This window comes from Lucilia cuprina, chromosome 4 (genome assembly GCF_022045245.1).
Source record: "Lucilia cuprina isolate Lc7/37 chromosome 4, ASM2204524v1, whole genome shotgun sequence".
Taxonomy (NCBI): Eukaryota; Metazoa; Arthropoda; class Insecta; order Diptera; family Calliphoridae; genus Lucilia; species Lucilia cuprina.
In genome coordinates, this window is record NC_060952.1 from 32,588,073 (window position 1) to 32,615,523 (window position 27,451).

Here is a 27,451-nt window from a genome sequence, read left to right on the forward strand (position 1 = left end):
CTTTTTAATTGTTCATAACATTCTTTTGTACCTTAAATATAATTAAATTAAATAAAATTGTTTAACAACAGTAAAACGTATAAATAAAATGAACTTGTATAAAATTAAATTGAATTGTTTTTTACTTTTCAAGCATGTCAAATCAAGTTATGTTTAATGTCAGCAATGTTTAATGTCAGCAATGTTTTTAACATGAAATTTAATTGTTGGTAAATTATATTAAATCAAATTTAGGCCCTCAACAAAATAATTGTACTAGAACTGAACTAAACTAGAACAGAATTAGAACTGAACTAGACTAGAACGCAACTAGATTAGAACTCAACTTGAACTGGACTAGAACTGAACTAGGGGCCTGAACAAGAACTGAACTAAAACTAGAACTAGAACTGAACTAGAACTGAACTAGAACTGAACTAGAACTGAACTAGAACTGAACTAGAACTGAACTAGAACTGAACTAGAACTAGAACTGAACTAGAGAACTAGAACTGAACTAGAACTGAACTAGAACTGAACTAGAACTGAACTAGAACTGAACTAGAACTGAACTAGAACTGAACTAGAACTGAACTAGAACTGAACTAGAACTGAACTAGAACTGAACTAGAACTGAACTAGAACTGAACTAGAACTGAACTAGAACTGAACTAGAACTGAACTAGAACTGAACTAGAACTGAACTAGAACTGAACTAGAACTGAACTAGAACTGAACTAGAACTGAACTAGAACTAAACTAGAACTAAACTAGAACTGAACTAGAACTGAACTAGAACTGAACTAGAACTGAACTAGAACTGAACTAGAACTGAACTAGAACTGAACTAGAACTGAACTAGAACTGAACTAGAACTGAACTAGAACTGAACTAGAACTGAACTAGAACTGAACTAGAACTGAACTAGAACTGAACTAGAACTGAACTAGAACTGAACTAGAACTGAACTAGAACTGAACTAGAACTGAACTAGAACTGAACTAGAACTGAACTAGAACTGAACTAGAACTGAACTAGAACTGAACTAGAACTGAACTAAACTAGAACTGAACTAGAACTGAACTAGAACTGAACTAGAACTGAACTAGAACTGAACTAGAACTGAACTAGAACTGAACTAGAACTGAACTAGAACTGAACTAGAACTGAACTAGAACTGAACTAGAACTGAACTAGAACTGAACTAGAACTGAACTAGAACTGAACTAGAACTGAACTAGAACTGAACTAGAACTGAACTAGAACTGAACTAGAACTGAACTAGAACTGAACTAGAACTGAACTAGAACTGAACTAGAACTGAACTAGAACTGAACTAGAACTGAACTAGAACTGAACTAGAACTGAACTAGAACTGAACTAGAACTGAACTAGAACTGAACTAGAACTGAACTAGAACTGAACTAGAACTGAACTAGAACTGAACTAGAACTGAACTAGAACTGAACTAGAACTGAACTAGAACTGAACTAGAACTGAACTAGAACTGAACTAGAACTGAACTAGAACTGAACTAGAACTAGAACTGAACTAGAACTGAACTAGAACTGAACTAGAACTGAACTAGAACTGAACTAGAACTGAACTAGAACTGAACTAGAACTGAACTAGAACTGAACTAGAACTGAACTAGAACTGAACTAGAACTGAACTAGAACTAAACTAGAACTGAACTAGAACTGAACTAGAACTGAACTAGAACTGAACTAGAACTGAACTAGAACTGAACTAGAACTGAACTAGAACTGAACTAGAACTGAACTAGAACTGAACTAGAACTGAACTAGAACTGAACTAGAACTGAACTAGAACTGAACTAGAACTGAACTAGAACTGAACTAGAACTGAACTAGAACTGAACTAGAACTGAACTAGAACTGAACTAGAACTGAACTAGAACTGAACTAGAACTGAACTAGAACTGAACTAGAACTGAACTAGAACTGAACTAGAACTGAACTAGAACTGAACTAGAACTGAACTAGAACTGAACTAGAACTGAACTAGAACTGAACTAGAACTGAACTAGAACTGAACTAAACTAGAACTAAACTAGAACTGAACTGAACTGAACTAGAACTGAACTAGAACTGAACTAGAACTGAACTAGAACTGAACTAGAACTGAACTAGAACTGAACTAGAACTAGAACTGAACTAGAACTGAACTAGAACTGAACTAGAACTGAACTAGAACTGAACTAGAACTGAACTAGAACTGAACTAGAACTGAACTAGAACTGAACTAGAACTGAACTAGAACTGAACTAGAACTGAACTAGAACTGAACTAGAACTGAACTAGAACTGAACTAGAACTGAACTAGAACTGAACTAGAACTGAACTAGAACTGAACTAGAACTGAACTAGAACTGAACTAGAACTGAACTAGAACTGAACTAGAACTGAACTAGAACTGAACTAGAACTGAACTAGAACTGAACTAGAACTGAACTAGAACTGAACTAGAACTGAACTAGAACTGAACTAGAACTGAACTAGAACTGAACTAGAACTGAACTAGAACTGAACTAAACTAGAACTGAACTAGAACTGAACTAGAACTGAACTAGAACTGAACTAGAACTAAACTAGAACTGAACTAGAACTGAACTAGTACTGAACTAGAACTGAACTAGAACTGAACTAAACTAGAACTGAACTAGAACTGAACTAGAACTGAACTAGAACTAGAACTGAACTTGAACTGAACTAGAAATGAACTAGAACTGAAGTAAAACTGATGTAGAATTGAACTAGAACTGAACTAGGTGTAAAACTAAAATTCTTGCTGGAATACTTGTAATTTTAACGTTTATCCTTTCATATTATTTGATTGTATGTATCTGTACTTTTAATATTCAATATTAATTTATATCATTTTTTCTCTTGCATTTTTTCAGATATTCTGAATATATTTTAAGCATTTTTACGGTAAGTTTATTTTTCCCTTTTTTTACTTACATTAATGGGATTTTCATGTAGATATTTACATGAATTTATGTCCATATGAAAATGTTGTTTTTTTTCAAATTTTTATATTTTTTAATATTCTTCATTTCTTGAGGGTCTCAAAGGCTTTTAGAGTGAGTTTTTTTTAATATTTTATTATTTGTTGTTTATACATTCGTATGTATAGTTTTTCATTCTTTAACTTTTATTTTGAAATGTCCTTAAAAAATCTTCATACAACTTGGTTTCCATTTGGTACGTTTGTCCTTCTAAAAGCATTTGTAAACAGATTTAAAAAAGTACCCTATACTAAGTCTAGTTGTAATCTGTTGTTTATTTTACAAACTAGTTAATGGACCAGGCTAATGACTAGTCTATTGCCTGATTTGTGGACTAGTATATTTGTTAGACTTTGGGCTAGTCTATCGACATGTCTATAAACTAGAATATGAACTAATTGTTATCAAGGTTTTGCCGGGATTGTTTTAGCAGTTGTTGTAAATTTCGCTTCTGTGTGATAAATGTGCAAACCTGTTAGATAAATGTTTCTACATTTCCATTTTAGCTTTCCACACATGTAGACATGAATATTTAATATGATGATTTATTATAGAACGACCGTAAATACATATTTTATTTATCTTTTTATTTGTCTTATATTTTTCAATCATTTTAATTTAAATATATAAGTGATGCATATATTTGTGCCAGTTCCATACACAATATCCTAAGGACATTTATAATAAATATTTTCACTTTTAGTTTTGTTTTTTTGTTTAAGAAACAAAGAAACATCAAAATGAAATATTATGCATAAAGAAAATTTACCATATTAATTTTTAAAAATTATTAAATATTCTGGGTGTTAGTTGTAGAACAAATGTTTAGGCAATGTTCATAAATAAATAAAAATATAATTTTGTAGGATGAAATAAAAATATGTTAATAGAATATCGTCTACTTGATTGCTAATGCTAATTTATCACATATAATTTTTCATATTCTCTGACTATATTTGTAATTGCATAAAGAAAAACCTTTCAAAGTGTTTTTTAACATATCAACGTTATCTTTCTATTTCAAATATTTATTAAATGGTTGTTGTCTCTTTTTTGTGGTCATTAAACCGTACTTAATGAGTCCAGACTTTTGGCAAAATATAATTAATACTTAAATATGTTTGTACCATATTTTTGGTATTTTGACTTTGTCATAGAGTCTTAATTTTTGCTGATTTGTGTTTAAATGAAATTAGTTTCTGCTTGTCTATTAATTGCTTGCTATTTTTGCTTAATTAACAAAATAATCCTTACAAAAAAAGAAACTTATTCGCAACATTCTATTTCATTCTAAAAGCAGACAAATTATTAACATTTGAAATATTCTTATCACTTTATAGTCAATTTATATAATTGGAAAATATAACACTTTTTCATTTTGGGTTTGTTGAACTGCGACTATATTTGAAGCGTAGGGGATTTAGGTATATATTTCTAGTTAAAAACTTTCATTACCATACCAGCATAAAAAGAACTTCCAATGAAGCGAAAAAGAAGTAGAATTTACTCCACGGAAGTAAGACCTGAAAAAGACCTGAAGAAGTTATAATTTTAACACAGGATTGTTATAGAAGGGATGTCCTTTTTATTTGATTCCAAATTCACTGCATCTAAAGCCATTTAAAGGAAGTAATTTTTATGTTATTTTTTAGAAAAAAGAACTTCCAAAGAAGCGAAAAAGAAGTAGAATTTACTCCACGGAAGTAAGACCTGAAAAAGACCTGAAGTAGTTATAATTTTAACACAGGCTTGTCTAGGTTGGATGTCCTTTTTATTTGATTTCAAATTCACTACATCTAAAGTCATTCTCAGGAAGTAGTTTTATTTTTAAGAAGTTGCTAGGAAGTGAAACTCTAGTATTATAATACAAATAATAAATTACACGCATTTAACAACCAATCAACTCCAAAATAAAATTCGTTTAATTCAGAACAAATATTTCTTAAATTAAAAAAATATAATTCTTTTAGCTTCCTTGGACGTCAATAAACATCACCTCCACAGAAGTTTAAAAAAATTCACTTAGTACTACTTTTGAAGTGGTGATAAATGTTATTCTTTTGGAAGTACTTTGTTTTATTTTTGCTGAGATGTAGAGTTAAAATCGCTTAGAAGTAACTACAAAAAATAGTCCTTGTAAAACGCATACAGCTTCTATAGCTATAGGAAGTATTTATATAACACATTCTTAGTAAGACCTTATTAATCTACTTCTTTAGAACTCAGGCAATATGTCATATACACTGATAAAAAGTAACTTGTTTGGTAAGTAATTTTCTGAAAGTCTTCTTCTCCACATGCTCTTTCTTCGTCTGAATGTGCTCGTCTAATTTTGTATAGCTCTGCTTGTAATCGTAGCTTCATACTCATCTTAGACTTGCTCATATTGATGAGATTTATCGTCTTGCTCTAATCTGTTTCACCCTATAGTATCATTCTACTCCCGAATGGCCTGATGTAAATATTACAATCCAATACAAGTTTAATTCTAGCAAATGATATCGCCCTATTTGCCTTCTGGTAAACAGTGGTATATTTCTATTTCTGGGCCCTCAATATAAAACCAATTGAGATTGTTGGTTATTGCTCTAATAAACCGCTGGACCCATACATTCTATCTGGGATCAGTGTTTCAAGCTTTTTAACATAGTCTGTGTGGTGGCTTGTCATAGTGTCCAATGACATAATTTCCATATACCTTATGACACACTATAAAGCGACATGGACATTATGTCACTTGATGTCATAATGTCCATGGACATAGTGACACTTTTAAAACAGAAATGTATTAGAAAATTTGTTTAAAATTTAAGAAAGGAACGCTCTTATCCCGAAAAGAATTGCTCCTAAATTTTGTGTATGTAACATTTTGGACTCATATTAAAAAGTGTCCTGGATAGCCGTCCTTCAGCCATGCGCAGCGGTTTCAAACTCTGGGATATATCGAACATCGGCTTCGCTAAATTAAGCCATTGCTCATGGACATTGTGACACCTTTAAAATTGTCATAACGTCCATGGACATTATGACTCAATTTTTTATAAAATTTTCTTTTTATATGAAACATTTTCGATAATAATTTCCCAGATAAATGAAATTTTGAATTTAATATATATAGGAGCTGCCAAGCCAAAATTTCAAGTCCGCTCCTTATAGTCTAAAAGTTCACATAAATGTCAAAGTTATTGATGTAAAATTTGATGACTTCAAATTTTTGTATTTATTTTATATGGGGACTCACAGCCCAAATGAAAGTTCGCCTTCTTTCTTTCAAAATGTTTAATTGAATAATAAAGGTCTTCGTGCAAAATTTGAAGAATATTGTTCTATTAGTTTCCCAGATAATTTTCAAAGTTCTTCATAAAGAATTTGAAGATTTCGAAGATTCCCCCCAATTGAAAGTCCACTCTTTTTTCTTCAAAATGTTCCAATGAATATTAAAGTTCTTTATGTAAAATTTGAAAGTTTTAGCTTTAATAGTTCGTCATTTTATTACCTAAAATCGTAATATAAATGTTAAAGTTCTTCGCGCAAAAATTTTAAACTTATAACTTTATTAATTTCCAAAATAAACAAAATTTGAAATAAAATTTATATGGGCGGTGCCATGCCCCCTGCTGCTAGTCTGCCCAGAATATTCATATTGACATTAAAGTAGCTCCGTCATAATTTGAAGATTCTAAAAGTTATATTATCTCAGATATTCTTATTTAATATTTTCTTAATATAGGCGTGGCACCACGCCCCCTTGAAATTTCAAAATACAGACAAAGAGGAATACACAGTGGAAAATTTAAGGAATTTATTTTTATATACATAAAATATTTTGTAAATTATTTCTTTTATAAAAAGTTTGCTTTACATTTCTTTTCGATCATAAAAATTAACAGATTGTGTCAAACATCCTACAATATGGCAAATGTGTTATCTCCTTTTTATCAGTTTTATGTACCATAAACTTAAAACTTAATTGTTTTCTACAAATTTGTTTTTCATATTAAACAACATTCGATGGCAGCCAGTGAAAACAATCCATAACTCATAAAGCATTTAATATTGTTGATTTTTATTTTACGTTTTGAAAATATTGAATTGATGTTTCAATTCAAGTTGTGAAATGTTTAAAAATATTAGAAAAAAATAATAATACAAATGTATAAAAATAGAAATAAATATACACATAAACATAAATATTTAATAAATGAAAATAAATATATTTTCCACTCAAAATTAAAATAGAATAAAATATTTTGTATACTTTTAACTTTTGCCTTTAGTTACAGAGTTTTTCCGAGTTTTGTTATATTTTAATACTTTTTTTATTTTTTTTTGCTGTTTTGTTTATAAGCAACAACTGTTGGTTGCTTATAGGCAAAAATCTATCATTCAATCTACCGAAAATAATTCATTCAGCTGATGTTGAGGCATTATTTTATATATATTTTATATATAAAAATTGTTTGAATTTTTACTGGCGCTGCTGCATGCTGGTGTTGACAGCAATGACCCACATTCATAAATCATAATCATTGATTTTTTTTCAAATTTTTTTTAATATTATTATTCTTGTGATTTTATTTTTGTATTGGAATTTTTTCTTCTCTTATTATTTTTTTTTTTTTTGCAGAAAATAATCCAATAATTTATGTTTATTTGTATGTTTTTCATTTAATATTATTAAAATTCTTATTTAAATTTACTGTTGAAAAACAACAAACTTAATTGCCTTAAAGTTTTTAAATTGATTAATGTAAAAATTCTAATAAATTGTATTAAATCAGAAATATTTTTCAAATTTTTAACATTTAAGTTTTTTGTATACAGAGGGATTAAAATATACACGCCTGGTATGAAATTGACACCAAAGGGTTTAAAATTTTTCAATAACATCAGTTGTCAAAGAGTTTACCACGTTTGTTAACTTGTGTATAAAATTTTCAATCCGTCAACGAATTGTTGCAATGTTGTCAACATACACAGAGGAATAAAAATATTCACGCCTGGTATGAAATTGAGCCCGAAGTGTTTATAATTTTTCAATAACATTCGTTGTCAAAGTATTTACACACACAATTGACAACAATCCTTGAGCTTACCAGCTTTTATTTAGACAACGGTTGCGTATAGAATTTTTATTTCGACAACGAATTGTTGCAATTTTGACAATGTTGCGTTGTCAACATTTTCGTACGTATGTTATTGCTAAATTATGAACACTTTGTTGTCAATTTGGTTCTAAGCGTGTACACTTTTTCCCCTAAGTGTATGCTTACAATTTTTTTCCTATTAATAATTTAAAGTCTTATACAGCTTTTATTTCATTAATATAAAATTTAAATTAAATGTCAGAAGCACTTTAATACAAACTCAAAAGCAAACTTTTATTTGTATGCTTTGGTTGCTTCCTGTCAAATTTCTTTAAACCGCCTGTTACTTTCTATTTCCTTTCTTATCTTTTTTTTACTTCCTTTTTCTTAACACATAATTTATATCATATATTTATGATATTTTTCCTTTAATTTATAAAATTTTTTGTAAAACTACAACAACAAACTGTAACATAATATCGATAAGGTTTTTAATCCAATCTGGAAGTAAAAATCTTCTTAAATATTTGTTTTCATCTATAAATCTGCATTAATATCTTAAATCTACTTTTAATATGAACAGACATATTTTGTAGTTGTTGTTGTTTTCTAGCTACTGTTGCTATTTTATGTTAAAAAAAAATTATAAAATAAACTTTGATATCAAACAGCAGGTTGCTGTCATTGTCATTTTCTAGTTGTTTTGTTATTTTTTTCCTTCATTGTTTTAGTTAAACGTGGTCTGCATGGCAAATGATTAAACTTTAGTTTTATTTTAGCAAAATAAATATTAAGGTTTTCTTAGTTTATTTATTTTTTTGTTACTTTTATCCTGCGCAAATGTTTATAATCTAATTTGTCTATGTGTCTTTAACAGCTTTGGTTTTTGGGCTTTAATATCTAGACATCTAAGTTCACCACAGTGACAAGGGTTTGTCATTTAATTAGTAATTTTCATTTTAAGGGGAATGCAGTCGTTATGTTCATTCAGTTGAATGTATGTTGCAATTTGCAATTAATATTTAGAAAGAAAAAAAAAACAAAAACACATAAATGACAAGTCAAAAGTCCTGGTTAATAGCCAGATCAATTGACTAGATCAATAAACATGGTTAACTATTGGAAAGTCTAAAATAGATCAGTCTTTATTCTAGGCTATAGTCCTGACAAGAGCTTGGTTTATAACTTGCTCAAAGTCTTGAATATAGATCTGGCTCTCGGCTATAGCGCAATCTTCAGTCTTGACTATAACTACACGCATAGAAAAAATATCGTTGGACATTGTTAATATAACTAAACTATATTTACTAAAATAATATATTGTTATCAAAAATCATGACTATAGATCAGTCTATAGACTTGACTATAGATAAGTCTATAGTCTTGACTATAGATCAATCTATAGTCTTGACTATAGATCAGTCTATAGTCTTGACTATAGATCAGTCTATAGTCTTGACTATAGATCAGTCTATAGTCTTGACTATAGATCAGTCTATAGTCTTGACTATAGATCAGTCTATAGTCTTGACTATAGATCAGTCCATAGTCTTGACTATAGACCAGTCCATAGTCCTGACTATAGACCAGTCCATAGTCCTGACTATAGACCAGTCCATAGTCCTGACTATACAGTAGTATATAGTTTATAGTATATGTATATCAGCATATATAGTTTTGATTATAAATTGGTTTATAATTTATAATCTTGATTATTGTCTGCAGCATTGATCATTCAATAGCTTTAACTATAGATTAGTCTATATATATATATAATACTATAGTCAATAGTATTTACTATTAATTACTCTTTAGTTTTGATTATATAACAATCTATCAATCAATAACTTTTACCTAATTTTCAGCTTAAAATAAAATTATTATTAATACTGGAATTGGAAGATAAGTTATTTTTAGTAGTTTTTTCTTCTGAATAACCCAGCAAACAATAATTTTTTTTTTACGAGAGAGAATTTTAATGCGTTTTAAAAACTTGTCATATGTTTACTCTAATATTGCGTTCTAGGGTGAGAGAATTAATTGCCGATAGACTTTTTATGGATATAATTTCAAAACACACTTTATTTTGATGTATATCGATAATTTTTTATGAAAATGAAAAAAGTTTTTTTGAAGGATATTGCAGAATATTATCCCTTTTGACATGTAGGGACATTAAATTCTAAAAAATAACATATTTAGCTTTGGATAATTACTATAGCCTTGAACTTAAAATTACGCTCTAAATCAAAAAAATATAAAAAATATTCGGACACCCGTAACCCGTATACGTGAAAGAGTTAAGGAAGAAAGTGAGCATTAGTTATAATGATTTACTGGGTTACATTAGCTCATTATCAAACATATTTGAGTAAGACAGTAAGTAGGTTTATCTCTTCTATTCTTAAATATTTAATTCAGTTTTCTTTGAAGTTTCCTTTAAATACACATCTCGTTGATTTTAATGTTAAGAACTATTTAAGTGTGATATTCTTTTCGTTTGAACTGTTGTTATAACCATCCTTCCAAGTTGTTAGTTATGCGTTTTCTTTTTGTCTAAAATAATAGTATAACTTGTTTTAAAGTTAAATTTATCTTCAAGTAAAAATAAATTAATAGTTTTTTTTCTTCAGAAGTAAATTTTACTTTAAAAAATTTAATAAAACATAATAGATGTCTTTTACTGCTTCAATAATATTGTCTGAAGTATTTAAATTTGTTAGTTAGTTAGTTTGCCATTGCTAGTCTTTCACATATGCTCTGAAATTCGTTACAGTCCATTCTTGAAGTTTTTTCACCTAATTTTACATAAAGATTGTTCTGACAATTAAAAACAAATATTTATGATTTCGTATATATTTAGTATAATACCATTTAGCAAAGCAATCTGTGCTCCATAGCATTTCTTCCACATTATAAACTATTTAATACAACAATTATATAGGCCTTGCTAATTATAGTGTCATTATAATGGAAATTATGTTTGCAAACAAAAAAATGTATAATAATGAAAAGTCTACAACAGATTTTCACAGTAGAGCTTAATTGTGCTAAATATGTACATATATACGTTGTAAAATCTAAATTAATTTAATTTTATGAGAGAAAAAAAAAAAAACTAAATCAGTGATCGGCCTTTGTAGCCGTTATGAGGGGCTAACTGTGAGAAATCTGTAGGATGTTGGTGAAACTTTTTTTCGACTTGTCGACTTTTTCCGACTTTTTTCTGACTCTTTTCGACTTTTTTCGACTTATCGACTTTTTTAACTTTTTTCGACTATCCGACCTTTTCCGACTTTTTGCGACTTCTTGACTTTTTGCTACTTCTTGACTTTTTGCGACTTCTTGACTTTTTGCTACTTCTTGACTTTTTGCGACTTCTTGACTATTTGCGACTTCTTGACTTTTTGCGACTTCTTGACTTTCGACTTCTTGACTTTTTTCGACTTTTCGACCTTTTCCGACTTTTTTCAACTTTTTCCGACTTTGCGACTTTTTACGACTTTTCGATCTTTTCCGACTTTTTTAAACTTTTTCCGACTTTTTTAGACTTTTAGACTTTTCGACTTCATGACTTTTTGCGGCTTCTTGACTTTTTGCGACTTCTTGACTTTTTTCGACTTTTCGACCTTTTCCGACTTTTTTCAACTTTTTACGACTTTTCGATCTTTTCCGACTTTTTTCAACTTTTTCCGACTTTTTGACTTTTTACGATTTTTTCCGACTTTTCTACCTTTTCCAACTTTTCGACATTTTCCCACTTTTTTCGACTTTTTTCAATATTTTTTAACTTTTTCGACTTTTTACGACTTTTCGTCTTTTTACGACTTTTTTCTACTTTTTTCGATTTTTATTTACAAAGTCCACTTTTCGACTTTTTCACAGACAATAGTCGAGTTATCGACTTTTTTCGACAAAAAGTCGATTGTTCGATTATTCGAAAGTCGATTTATAGAACCCTAGTATTTGCTATCAATCTGATAATATTAGATTTCTGATCTCATTTTGCCGACCATTATACCAAATACATACACCGGGGTTACAACTAGTTCTTGGGCATATTAAAACAACACAAATAAGCGGTCAGTTTCATTAGATTAAACAGCCTTTTGGTTGGGCGACAGACATGACAGAACTAACTAACGAACGAACACTTGTTTAAATACCGCTGCAACTAATTAAATTTGAAAAACACAGTTATACAAAGTTTTGTATATTATTTTTAGTTTATATGTTGACTGCTATCGCTGGTCTCGTTAGTGGTGAAGTTTTTTTTAATATTTTCATTAAACAAAGTTGTAAATTAAAATTTAATTAAAATATACGTGTGTTAATTTTGAAAACAAAATTTACAAAAAAAATCTCAGTTTTCTGTTATTACTATTTTTGTTATATTTTTTTTTATTTTCTATTACTGTCACAAGTATTTAATGATATTTAATTAATTATTTATTTTATATATATTTTAGTTTTGTGTTGAATTTTTTTTCTTATATTTCTAATCACATATTCACATGTCGAAGTATTTTACGGGATGGGCAACATCAACGGTCTGTGAAATGTATTAATTTTTGGTTTGCAGTCTGTCTATCTGTCTAACTGTCTAATCTCTGTTTGGTACAGAGGGTGCAGTCTGTTTAACAAGTAGTTTTTATTTTAAAAACGGCTGCATATTAATATATTTATTTTTTATTTTCCTGTTATAATTGACGTCAGTAGTATGTTTTTAATTTTTAATTATTTAATTTTTTTTATACTTAGAGACAATATTTAAATTATAAACTCAGCATAATAATAACTAACTTGTTCTTAGAGAAGAATTACATTATCAGCACTAGTATAAAAATAGCACTAAGCGTTTTGTTATTTAAACTTTATAAAAGTAATGCTATTTTTCTGTACTTCCCAAGACTCTAACCTACATTTCGTCAAATTTTTTCTTCACCTGCAATAAATTTGATTCATCTATGCCGCCAGCTTAATTTACATATTTTTTTTTATTCCTCGGGCAAAAGAACCCAAAAAGCCTGAATAAAATATTTTATAACAATTCAAATATTTTAAATTTATAAAAATACAAATAATCTGTTAAAAACGTTTTATATATTAAACCTGATAAAATAAACATTTTCGTGTAAAATACTAAATTTGCAGGCAGATAACTATGCGGCAATAAAAGCAACAAAAACAATGTTAAGACTTAATAAATCTCAAGGTACTTAAGGATATTGAATGAATCCCACCACACTAAGACCTTCAAATATATATCCAGCAAAAACTTGGTAATGACTTGTAATAGAAATCACTTACTTATTACTATATTTTTCAATGATTTCTATATATTGTTTTAACTACATATAAGTACTTAAATAATGTCTTATTAATAATGTGTTATATAAGTACTTTCAAAATATAGTCTACACTATAGTCTGGACTATAGTCTACACTATAGTCTGGAATATAGTTTACACTATAGTCTGGACTATAGTCTACACTATAGTCTGGACTATAGTCCTATATTCTGGACTATAGTCTACACTATAGTCTGGACTATAGTCTACACTATAGTCTGGACTATAGTCTACACTATAGTCTGGACTATAGTCTACACTATAGTCTGGACTATAGTCTACACTATAGTCTGGACTATAGTATACACTATAGTCTGGACTATAGTATACACTATAGACTGGACTATAGTATACACTATAGTCTGGACTATAGTCTGGACTATAGTCTGGACTATAGTTTACACTATAGTCTGCACTATAGTCTACATTATAGTCTGGACTATAGTCTACATTATAGTCTGGACTATAGTCTTCATTATAGTCTGAACTATAGTCTTCATATTAGTCTTGACTATAGTCTACACAATAGCATGGACTATAGTCTACACTATAGTCTACACTATAGTCTACACCATAGTCTACACTATAGTCTACACTGTAGTCTGGACTATAGTCTACACTAGTGTAGACTATACTGTCGACTATAGTCCAGAATATAGTGTATACTACAGTCCAGACTGTAGTGTAGACTATAGTCCAGACTATAGTTTAGACTACAGTCCAGACTATAATGAAGACTATAGTCAAGACTAATGAAGACTTTAGTCCAGAGTATAATGTAGACTATAGTCCCGACTATAATGTAGACTATAGTGTAGACTATAGTGTAGACTATAGTGTAGACTTTAGTCCAGACTATAGTCCAGACTATAGAGTAGACTATAATGTAGACTGTCCCGACTATAATGTAGACTATAGTGTAAACTATAGTCCAGACTACAGTCCAGACTGTATCCCAGACTATAGTGTAGAATATAGTCCAGACTATAGTGTAGACTATAGATTTCAGTCCACAGTAGTCTAGACTATAGTCTGGACTATAGTCTACACTGTAGTCTGAACTCAGTATAGTCTACACTACAATCTACTCTATAGTCTACACAATAGTCTACTCTATAGTCTTGACCACAGTCTAAACTACTATACTATAGTCGTTTTAATTACATATAGGTACTTAAATAATGTGTTATATAAGTACTTTCAAAATACGTATAGAAGCTGTATAAGAAAACAATTGACATTGCTAATTACTTGTAAGTGATAGTAGTAAGTACTTGCCTCCAATGGCATTACCATGTTAAAATAATGACTTAAAGTGCAACCTTTAGCAGGAAATCAAAGTTTTTGCTGGGTATGTCGGTATGTTTGGATGTACATAACATAAATACTTTTTAAAGAAAAATATGTACGCATTGCTCTCTCTCCCCATCTCTATGTCGTTCACATTGATTGCTTTAATGTTAAAATCCTCTTATTGAATCATTTTTACCATTAGCATCGTTTACATTTTATAACGTTTTTGTCCTTGTGACATTTTATACCTAAAAGTTTCATTTTAGATTTTGCAATGATTTGTATTGCGTTTTCTTGTGTTAGTATGTGGTTAGAATTGCTTATGTGTACTTACTTTTTGTGTAGATGTTGGTAGGTGTAATGTTAATACATACAACTACAAAACAATTTCTGTTTTTTTTAAGCAAAACACATTTTCACCTACAAAACATTTATAAAGGCGTTTATATTGTGATTTCCTGAAAACACAAATTATTATATTTTTTTGACAAGAAAATGGCGATAAATTCAATATGTATTTATAGACATCAGAGTCGATGATAATTAGTTTTATATGGGAAATTGTTTATCTATTTTCTATCATAATATATATTATTGTTATCGATCAGTTTTGTAAATTATAGAAAATTATGCATTAGTCTTCTATTCTGTATTAAATTTTCAATTAACTTTTTATTATATAGATAATTTTTGATCAGTTTTCTATTCTATAAAAGATTATCGACCAATTTTCTATTCTATAAAATTAAAGATCAAATTTCTAATCATATAATATTGTCAATCAAATTTTTGATCTATAGAAAATTGTCGATCGGTTTTGTTTTCTTCAGAAGATTATCGATTAATTTTCTAATTTATAGGAAATTATAGATTAGTCTTGAATTCTTTAATAAATTAGCGATCAATTCTATATTTTATTGAAAATTTTTGATCAATTATCTATTCTTTAGAAGATTGTCGATTCTATTCGGTAAAATTAAAGATCAAGTTGTAATTCTATTGAAAATTTTCAATCAATTGCCTGATCCATAGAGATCAGTTTTGTTTTCAGTAGAAATTTATTCTTATTTATAGAAAATTATCGATTTGGATTTTATTCTGTGGTAAATGGTCGAACAATTTTCTCTCTTCTATCGTAAATTTTTTATTAGTTTTCTATTCTATAGAAGATTTTCGTTCAATTCTCTATTCTGTATAATTATCAATCAATTTTCTGTTCTGTATAATTATAGATCAAATTTTTAGTTTATAGAAAATTATCAATTAATTTTCAAATCTATAGAAAATTGTCGATCAGTTTTGTTTTCTCCACAAAATTGTCGATAAATTTTCTAATTTACAGAAAATAATCGAATATTCTTCCATTCTGTAGTAAATTGTGTATCTAAAATTTTTGATGAGTTTTCTATTCTATTAAAAATCATAAATTTTCTATTCTGTATAACTATATTTAATCTATAGAAAATTGTGAAAATTAATTTTTTGCTAAAGTTGTGGACAAATTTTAAATTTTCTACAAAATTGTCAATCTATAAAAACTGTGGATTTTTTATTTTAAAAATTTTCGATCAATTTTCTACTCTATACAACCGAATAAGTAGTCATATTTTTTAAACTTTAAATAATTACTTCAATATTGTTAAATTTTTTAAATTTATATTTTTAACTATTTACTATAACATAATTTACAACTGGCTACACTTAGCATTTGTGATGATGGATGTTTAAATAAAATTTGAGAACTTTTTACAGTTGATTGGAAAATTAAACAAATAGTGGATAAATCAATATTTGTACATTTGTATAACATTCTAGTAAGCAGTTTTAACAAACATTATTATATTTGTCAAAAGTATTTTTTAGTTAATTTTTACAATGAAAAAAGGAAAAACAATTAATTGAAAATTTTAAACGAAATTTAAAGAGCAAAATTATCTGTAAATATGTTATTGTCAATTTTAAACTGCAGTGCATATTATTTAAATTTAATTAATTTTAATTAAATTTAACTTTTATTTTTTGCTTTTCATATTTCGAAAATCTCTTTACTTTTGCTGTTTATTTTCATTGAATTGTTGACATTTAATTACAGATCTATCCGTCAGATTATTGATTTAATTTAATGCAATCTCTTTACAATATTCTTTCAATCAACCGTTTTCCGACTAAAGACAAATGTTAAATGAACAATTTAAAAATAAAAAAAAAAAAAGTAACCAAACAAAACAAATTTAATCAAGTAGTCTTTTATCATGTAAAACAATTCATTTTGTATACACTCAACTCATTTACGATAACACTTTTGCAATTTTATTTTTAATTTAAATTCATTGTACCAGCAAACATACAAGTCAAATAAATGTGAGATTTTTTCTCACTGTAGTCGAAATTATAGCCAGGAATATAGTGGACAAAATAGTGCAATTTATTTTCGACACTATAGTTGATTAACTTCCTAATGTATAGAACATTATGGATTAGTCTAGTATTCTGTACTACAGAATACAATAATCATAAGTTCTGTATTCTATCGAAAATTGCTAATCAATTGTCTGATCTATAGAAAATTATCGATCAGTTTTGTTTTATAGAAAATTATAGACTAGTATTTTATTCTGTAGTATATTCTTTATTTGATTAAACATTTTTGATAAGTTCGATATTCTATAGAAGATTGTCAATCAATATTCTAATCTACAGATAAGTTTCTAGTCCAAAGATAAGTGTCTCGACTGTAGTCTGGAGTATAGTCTACACTTAGTCTGTAGTATAATCTACACTATTGTCTGGACTATAGTCTACACTATAGTCTGGACTATAGTCTACATTATAGTCTGGACTATAGTCTACACTATAGTCTGGACTATAGTCTACACTATAGTCTGGACTATAGTCTACACTATAGTCTGGACTATAGTCTACACTATAGTCTGGACTATAGTCTACACTATAGTCTGGACTATAGTCTACACTATAGTCTGGAGTATAGTCTACACTATAGTCTGTACTATAGTCTACACAATAGTCTACACTATAGTCTGGGTTATAGTCTACACTATAGTCACTAGTCCTGATTATAGTCAAGACTATAGTCTTGACTATAGTCTGGACTATAGTCTGGAATATAGTCTACACTATAGTCTGTACTTTAGTCTACAATATAGTCTGTACTATAGTCTACACTATAGTCTGTACTATAGTCTACACTATAGTCTGTACTATAGTCTACACTATAGTCTGTACTATAGTCTTGACTATAGCCTGTACTATAGTCTTGACTATAGTCTGTACTATAGTCTACACTATAGTCTGTACTATAGTCTACACTATAGTCTGGACTATAGTCTACACTATAGTCTGGGTTATAGTCTACACTGTAGTCTACACTATAGTCTGGGTTATAGTCTACTCTATAGTCTTGACTATAATCTGGACTATAGTCTTGAATATAGTTTGGACTATAGTCTTGAATATAGTTTGGACTATAGTCTTGACTATATTTTGGACTATAGCCTTGACTATAGTATGTCTTGAGTATAGTATGGACTATAGTCTGGAATAAAGTCTAGACTATAGTCTTGACTAAAATCTATAGTCTGGTCTATAGTGTATAACATAGTCTAGACTATAGTCTACACTATAGGGTGGACTGTAGTCTACATTATAATCTGGACTATAGTTTGAACTATAGTCTACACTATAGGACGTATTATAGTCTACACTATATTCAGGACTACAGTCTACACAATATTATAGAATGTAGTCTTCACTATAGTCTGGACTATATTATACACTATAGTGGAAACTATAGCCTGGACTATAGTCTGGACAATAGTATACACTGTAGTCTGGACTTTAGTTTACTCTATAGTCTGGACTATAGTCTACTCTATAGTCTGGACTATAGTCTTGCCTACAGTCTGAAGTATATTCTACACTATAGGATGGACTATAGTCACTATAGTCTGGACAATAGTTTACACTGTAGTCTGGACTTTAGTTTACTCTATAGTTTAGACTATAGTCTACTCTATAGTCTGGACTGTAGTCTGGACTATAGTCTTGACTACATTCTGAACTATATTCTACACTATAGTATGGACTATAATCTGGACTATAGTCAATACTATAGTCTGGACTCGGAATAATTGGCTACAGTATTCTGAACTACAGTCAATCTTTGACTGCATTTAGAACTATATTCAGGACTATAGTCGACACCCTCATGTATGCTGGTATATAACTACAAACTAGTGCTAGTTGTTGTCTGCTTAGCCTGGCCGCTATAATTTGCTGCAAACAAGCCCAGCAATATCTTACTTACGAACACATTAATATTGTACAAAGGAAAACATCAACAAAAACAACAAACACCTCAACAATTTTTAATGAATTGAATTCAGTGATGCCTTAATAAATGAAATAAAATAAAAGTTTATTATTAATATCAGTTGCTATGGTAAACATTGAGAGAAATAAAAAAAAAAACTACATAAAGTAAACTAAAAACAGCAACAGAATTAAAAAGTTTTTGATATGAAATTGAGATATAATTTAAAATGTATTTATGTTTATTAGAATAAACTAAATTTTTTTTAACAATTACAAACTGATGTTGGTTTAAGTTGGTGGTTTAAAATTATATGCTGAAATTATGCATGTAATTTTTTTTTTTTTTTTTAGAAAAATGGGAAAAGTATTATTTTTTAGATTTTTTTTTACGCATTTTGAGGAGGTTTAGATATATTAAGTAACAGTTTTAATAACCCAGTAAAAGCTTACTCTGAAAAGTAATGAGTTAAAATGCTAATGCACTACTTGTTCATTAGCATTTTTACTTATTATTTTAATATAGTGATGTTTATGGAGACAATTTCTGCTATATTCGCTTACAAATAGGGTGTTGAAGAAGTACTTTTCATTTCGCTTACAAAGAAGTTGTTGAGTAAGTTGTTTTGTTTTAAATGATAAAAAAGAGCCACATAGAATACAAACCAAGAATTTTCGTTTGTAAGTTAAATGTTTTATTCACTGCTTTTTCAAATAAGTAGTAGTCATTAAAAAGTAAGTGGTGATAGATAAACAACCCATTACCGAGCTTTGGTGGGATATGTTTTAAAAGTTCATTGAGTTATAAATAAAGGGGGGGGGGGGAGGTTGTGTTTCAAAAAGAATACAAGAAGCTTTGACGACATAATACAATATGTTTTTACATGTTTCTAATAAAAACGTTTTAAATTAAAACATGTTTTCATTTAACAATCAACATACAACCTAAATTCCTTTAAATTTATGTACATTTTATAAATAATTTATATTTATTTCTCATTTTTCCTTTTTTTTGTATATTTTCAGTTCTAACATCCTCTGTACACAGCAACAGCAATTATTCAAACAATACTCTTCTACCCACTCGTACTTCCCTTATATGTTGCTATAAAAGTTGTTCAAAAAAGTTGTTAACAAAAAACAAACTGCCAAAATAATAACAGCAGAAGCTCAAAAAAAAGTTACGCTTTTTCTTTTACAAAAAAAAAATTTGCTGCTTTTTGCTTTTGTACAAAGAAGAAATAAAAAGGAATTTGCAAAAATAAAGGACAACAACATATTTAAGTACACAAACAGCAGCTGTAAATGACAACAAACAATAAAGTTTTGCATAAATAACAACAATTTTATAAAATATAAAGAAAGGAACACAAAAATATAAATTGTGATTTGTGAGACAAAGAAAAAACTTTAAAACTTTTAAAGAATTTTAAGAAAAACTGGAAAAATTTAAAGAAAATGCACAAAAGCCATAGAAACGATAATAAGAAAGACATATCTGTTAGCAAACAAGTATTTGACACTATATTACAGCAAAAATATTAGTTATAATTTAAACTTAACGTAACAAAGGAAGCTACAGCAGCAAACTAAACGGAAACGGATGTTAAAAACACAAAGCAGCAAATAACAATTGTTTTTCTTCTATAAAGGTGTAAGAAGCGTAAAAAAAAGCAAACTGTTTTACTAACATTTACAAGGAAATTAAAAACAATGCCACCACAAGAAAATCAATCATTTATTTAAAAAGAAATATTATTTAAATTAAGAAAAACAAAACGCACAAAGGGAAACGGAAATCAGTAAACACAAAGAGAAAATACTTGTCAAGTAACAAACAGCAACAAATTCTTTTAAAAAACACAACTCATGCATTTAAACTATAAATTAATGTTTTTAACAAGAAAACAACAAAAGTGGAAAACTTAAAATAAAAGAAAAATTAAAAAACTAAAAACCTAAATCAAAAAGAAAAATACATAATAAAAACAAACTAAACATAGAGTAGTTATAGTGAAAGTAAGAAGAAAACCACAGAGAAGCAGTAAAATATTTATTTGGAAATTGTACTTATCAAGAAAAACATTATCAACCAAAAAAAAAGGAATTACTAAAAACAAAAGAAATACAAACATCTGTTCAAAATTGCACAACTGTATAAATACATTGTGCCACAGCTCAAACCACTGGTTCAAGGCAACAACAACAGCTCATTTTTAAGATTCTACTGCTGAGCTATACAAGTACTTGAGTTTGTTCCTTAACATCCCTTTTATCAGCATCATCATTATATAAAAAAAAAACGAAGAAAAATTGAACAATTATTTTTACTTCTTTACATCATCACGACAAAATTACTTTATTTTTTTTATTTTTTTAACAACAACAACCATTGAAGTGTGTGTGTTTTTTTTAACAAAGTTTGAGAGCGACCTAGGATTTAATAAAAAACCGCCAACCTGGAACTAATGGAATTAGAGAATATTGTGGCCAATACGGTCTACTTAAAAGCTAGAGAAGGTAAGTGTGTCTTTTGGTTTTCTTTCACCCTAATTTTTCTATTTACTAATTTTCAATTTACTTATTTTGTTTTGTATTTTATTTATGAGCCTTGTATAAACAAAGTGTTTGTACCCTACACTACTTCACTATATATTGTCAATGTTATAGTTTAAATTGTCGAATCTTTTTACACTAAAGTCTACAATATATTATAAATACAATCCACACAATATTAAAAGTAACAGTTAAGACCATAGTCGAGACTATCGTGAAGACTACAGAAGTGAAAAGCATAATCTACTTTAAAGTTAAGACTACAGTCGACACTCTGGTGAAGGCTACAAAGTTATAATCAAAACTAACGTTTATACTATAGTCAATATTCTCTAGGTTACTCTATAGCCATGATAGTGTAGACTGCTATAGCCACAATAAAATCACAGCAAAAATAAAACGAAGTACTTCCAAAAGAATAACATTTATCACCACTTCAAAAGTAGCACAAAGTGATTTTTTTTAACTTCTGTGGAAGTGATGTTTACTGACGTCCAATGAAGCTGAAAGTTTTTTTTTTAATTTAAGGTATATTTGTTTCGAATTAAATCAATTTTATTTTTGAGTTGATTGATTGATAAATGCCTGTAATTTATTTATTTGTATTAATATTATTAAAGTCAAATTAGTTGTATTCTATAATACTACAATTTCACTTTCTAATAACATAAAAATTACTTCCTGAGAATGACTTCAGATGTCGTGAATTGGGAATAAAACAAAAAGTACATCTCTCCTATAACAAGCCTGTGTTAAAATCATAATTTCTTCAGGTCTTTTTTAGTACGTCCATGACACTTCTTTTTCACTTCTTTGGAAGTTATTTTTTTGTTGGGTATAGTCTATATTATAGTGTCAAAATTATAGTCTAGATTAGGCGCGGACCCACGGAAGTTAAAAAGGGAAGTTTAAAGGAAAATGAAAAGAATATAAGTAAAAAACAGGACTGTAGTCATAATTGTAGTCCAAGCTATTGTCACGACTATAAGCGACTTTATAGCCAAGATTAAAGTCCTGGCCATATTCGACTATAGTCAAGGCCATATTAGACACTAAAATGATTGCAATAGTTTGGACATTAGGCGGTCCTATAGCCCAGACAGTAACCAAAACTAGTCATTAAACTAAATGTACTATTATTGGAGCTCTCGTCGAGTTTTTAGCCAATTCTGTTGTGATCTCTTTAGTTCAGATATTTGTTGACACTGTAATTTAGAGTGCATTGGAGTGCAGTCGACTACAGTGGAGTACATTTGAGTGCAGTAGAGTACAATTAAGTGCAGTAGATTACAGTCGAGTGCAGCAGAGTACAATTAAGCGCAGTCGAGAACAGTAGAGTACAGTAAAGTATAGTAGAGTACAGTAGAGTATAGTAGAGTACAACTGAGTGTAGTCGAGTACAATTGAGTGCAGTAGAGTACAGTTCAGTACATTCGAGTACAGTTCAGTATATTCGAGTACAGTTCAGTACATTCGAGTACAGTTTAGTTCATTCTACATAGTTAGATAGATAATTAGATAGATAGATAGATAGATAGATAGATAGATAGATAGATAGATAGATAGAAAGATAGATAGATAGATAGATAGATAGATAGATAGATAGATAGATAGATAGATAGATTATTAGTTAATTAGTTAGTTAGTTAGTTAGTTAGTTAATTAGTTAGTTAGTTAGTTAGTTAGTTAGTTAGTTAGTTAGTTAGTTAGTTAGAATGAAAGATGGTTATTCATGAAAACAGAAGAACGTCTCTGTTGGACCTGTAGATAGATAGATAGATAGATAGATAGATAGATAGATAGATAGATAGATAGATAGATAGATAGATAGATAGATAGATAGATAGATAGATAGATAGATTATTAGTTAATTAGTTAGTTAGTTAGTTAGTTAGTTAGTTAGTTAGTTAGTTAGTTAGTTAGTTAGAATGAAAGATGCTTATACATGAAATCAGAAGAAATACTCGTACGTCTCTGTTGGACCTGTTGTCCGCTCTATAGCCGGTGCCTTTGATTTGCATCAATTCTATGATTGTCAAGATCACTATAATCGAGATAATCGACAATATAGTCAAGACTTTCGTCAAGACTATGTCTACACACGAGTACAGTTAATACTATAGTAAAGACTATTGTCGACACTGTAGTCATAATTATATTCGGCACTATAGTTCAGACTATAGTTAACATTTGGCCAAGACCATATATAGATAGTCTACACAGTATTTAACATTTTAACGTACTTTTAGTTTATTCGTTCACAACTTGTGTAGGTAAATCTACAGTCGGACTATAAAATATTTCTACATTTTTGTATTGGATGGGCTTTTTTGTTATAAACAACTTTTTAATTGAATTTTAATTAAATATGGGGATTATTAGTGATCAGAAAAAATCTATTAACAATTTGGAAGCAAAGAAGAAAAAAAAAACATAAAAATAATAACAAAATTAATGAATTATTCATGGACTATTTAAATTAATGCAAGGGATTAGATGAGAAAAAAAAACACAATTTCACCAAGGACATTCTAAGCTCTTTGTTAAAAAAAGATATAATGCTATAGAACGTGAGAATTAAATTAATGTTTGACATTTGCACAAACATATAACAAAGTTTGATCTACTACTTAAGTTTACTTTTATAAATATGCCGATAATCTCAAGTTATTAACAAACCTTTGATGTGCTACTATCATAGAGAATTATTATTATTATTATTTTTTTTTTGTATAAAATTATTCAGTTAAGATTTATTTCTATAATAATTTGATAATAATTTGGTTACTAAATTTGTTATCAATTTCTTTGATTTAACTTAATGAACTATATTTGATATTCATTTTAACAAAATGAACATAATTATATATTTAAACGTACTTAACACAATAACTATATAATTATATTAAAGCACAAAATCTAATAAAAGAAAATTATCCTATTTACCTTAAAAGACCTTTAAAATAAAATGCTCTCTCAATTAAATTGTATTAATTTGTTAGGGTTTGAAATTTCAGATTATGTCATTAATTTTGTTTTATTTATTGCTAAATGTCTTCTTGTCTTACAATTTTATTAAGAAAAAAACCTTGAAAACCATTTTAATTTTATTTTCTCCTTTAAAAGCAAGTGTAAAAAAGGTCTTTTGTTTCGCGTGTGTGCCACAGTTCAATTTCAGCTCTTTTATTATTTTTTTTTGTAAATAAATTACTTTATTTTTTATTGTTCATCTTATGAATCCTTTGATATTTTAACGTTTAATCTACCCACGAATTTTCTTCCTTTTTTTTGTTGTGCCCTTAACCTTTTTAGAATTAGAATTTTCACATTAACAACATGTTTAACGTTTTGGGATTACTACAAAGGAGGAGGTTTTGTTATTTTTCCATAATTTTCAAAGAATTTTATTGAAATTTATTTTATAACTAAATTATATCTTTGGATATGCGATATTATTTTCAAAGTACTTTTAGATTTAATAAAATCTCAATAGCATGTAAAAGCATGTCTGTTTTATCTCCTACTAAAACTTTCCCTTAAAGACATAAATTGATTTAAAAACCAATACTTTTCTTTACAAAATTTGAAAAATTTTAAAACAATTCCCTCAAGCAAAGTTTGCGTCTTTCTTAAATAAATGTAAAAACTATGTTTGATTATTTTGACATGTCCCATCTCTTTTGTCATTAACTAATATTATAAAAGTTTTTTTTGAAACTTTATTTAATTAATATGAAGGTTTTGCTGAATATTTTTCTAAAACTATCATAAAATTGACATAAATTACATTAACAATCTATAAAAGGTAAAAATAATTCTTATACCTCAAAATGAGAAAATAACCGAAAACTTTTTAAACATAAATATACTCAGCTCAAAATAAAGACAACCTCTAAAAAAAAGTATATTAAGGAGTGAGATCGAAAAATTCTTAACATACATATATGTTTATAAAAAAGAAACCACTAAACTTACAGCTTTATTTTTTTTTATTTGATTCAAATTATTATTACAATTTACAAAAAAAAAATATTTTTATAGTTTTAATCACTAGTGATGAAATTTTGAACCCTTTTCGGAAACCCTTCCATTAACGTTTTTATAGTGCTTTCTGTCACTTTGCTCGAACATGTAGTCCATCTCCGTTTAAAATCTACCACACTTTTGGACACCTTTTTTGTACTCTTCAATTCTCTTTTAACAAGAGCCCAATATCTCTCCACTGGCCTTAGCTCCGGGCAGTTTGGAGGATTTGCCTCTCTTGGTACAAATACCACATTATTGTTCTTGTACCACTCAAGGGCTTGTTTACAATAGTGACAGGATGCCAAGTCAGGCCAAAAATAAGTGGACACATTATGAAGTCTTATGAATGGAAGCAGCCTTTTTTGTAAACATTCCTTGATGTAAATTTCGGTATTTATAGATCCCGTTGTAACAAATGATTGGCTTCTTTTGCCGCAACTGCATATTGCTTGCCATACCAAGAACTTTCTGGGAAATTTTGTCTGCTTTTGGGTCCTAAACTTTTCTTCAACATTCCCTCGAGCATCAGCAACATAAAACTTTTGACCTGGAAGTTGCGAAAAATCTGCCAGAACATACGTTTCGTCATCCATTATGCAGCAAGAATATTTTTTTATAAAACTTGACTTCAATTTCCGTGCTCTGTTTTTGGCCTCTAAATTTTAAGCAGCGTTCCTGTCAGGAACTTTTTAAGCCTTGTATGTTTTTAAACCTGCATTAGCTTTAACTTTTCGTACCAAATAGTCCGAGCACTGAGCTAACCGAGCTGCTTTCCTACCGGGTGTGTTGGGAGCTCTTTTGAAAATGCGTTCTATTTTTTGGCTTTAGAAACATCATGTGGACCATTCCTTCTACCTGAACCAGGTTTTCTATCAACTGACAAGTTCTCCCGGTACTGTTTAATAACATTGGAAACAGTTTGACGGCAGACCTTTCTATGCTTGGCCAACTTTTTGTAAGACCAAGTTGGGTTTAGTTGAAAATATTTAATAATTTCAGTACGCACTTTTTTCTGGTCACTCATTTTAATCAGATTAACAAAAAATTAATATAATTGACATAACACATAATAACTGACATGTTTTTCAAAGGTAACTTGATCAAAAAAAAAAAAAATCAAATAATACTTTGGATGAAAAATGTAAAGAAAAACGTGTGTTAAGAATTTTTCGATCTCACTCCTTATGAGAAGGAATGTAATAAAAACTGAAACCCAGATGAATATTCTATAATAACCAAAATTGTGTAATACTAAAGAAAACTTAATAGAAGAGGAAACTTATTACAACAACAATAAAGTAGTAAAAAAACAACTTTTACTACAAACAATAGCTACCCTGAACCAGCCATTTGCTAAAAGTAAATGACGTCGCAGTAATAAGCTGAAATAATGACCAAAAAGCTAAAAAACAAACAACTTTATATACAAATATTTTTCTTTTAGCGAAAATGTCATAAATAACAAAAGCATTCAAACTTAAGACCCCTTAAAATATGCAATACTTTAATATTTTATAAAAATGTTTGACATTAACTACCACACAAACATTGGCATACATATACATTAAGTTCCAATCACAATCCTAAGAAAATACCCAGCATCGCTGTTGAGTGCCTTCTATTAAGTTTGTGTATATTTAGTTGCCGGAAAAACTATGTACTTTACATATATAATAATATGTACATACCATTAAAAGAGTTGGGACGTTTATTGATTGTGAATTCCATTGAAATATTGTTTATAATCACTATGTTCAAATTCTTGCAAACGTAGAACTGAACTACAAATGAACAACAGC

General features: G+C 28.7%; 1 protein-coding gene across 3 annotated transcripts in view; it reads left to right on the plus strand.

Annotated features, from left to right (window-relative positions):
* Window positions 1-27,451, plus strand: part of LOC111682859 (G protein-coupled receptor kinase 2) — a 204,551-nt gene that overhangs the window by 64,146 nt on the left and 112,954 nt on the right. For 2 of the 3 annotated variants that reach the window (XM_046950442.1, XM_046950444.1), the window contains exon 4: window positions 20,097-21,590. In XM_046950442.1, the coding sequence (XP_046806398.1) occupies window positions 21,539-21,590 (52 nt within the window). In that variant the 5' untranslated portion in view covers window positions 20,097-21,538. Of the gene's footprint in view, window positions 1-2,897; window positions 2,934-20,096; window positions 21,591-27,451 lie in introns of those variants that run through there. The other variant, XM_046950443.1, reaches the window with a different exon arrangement.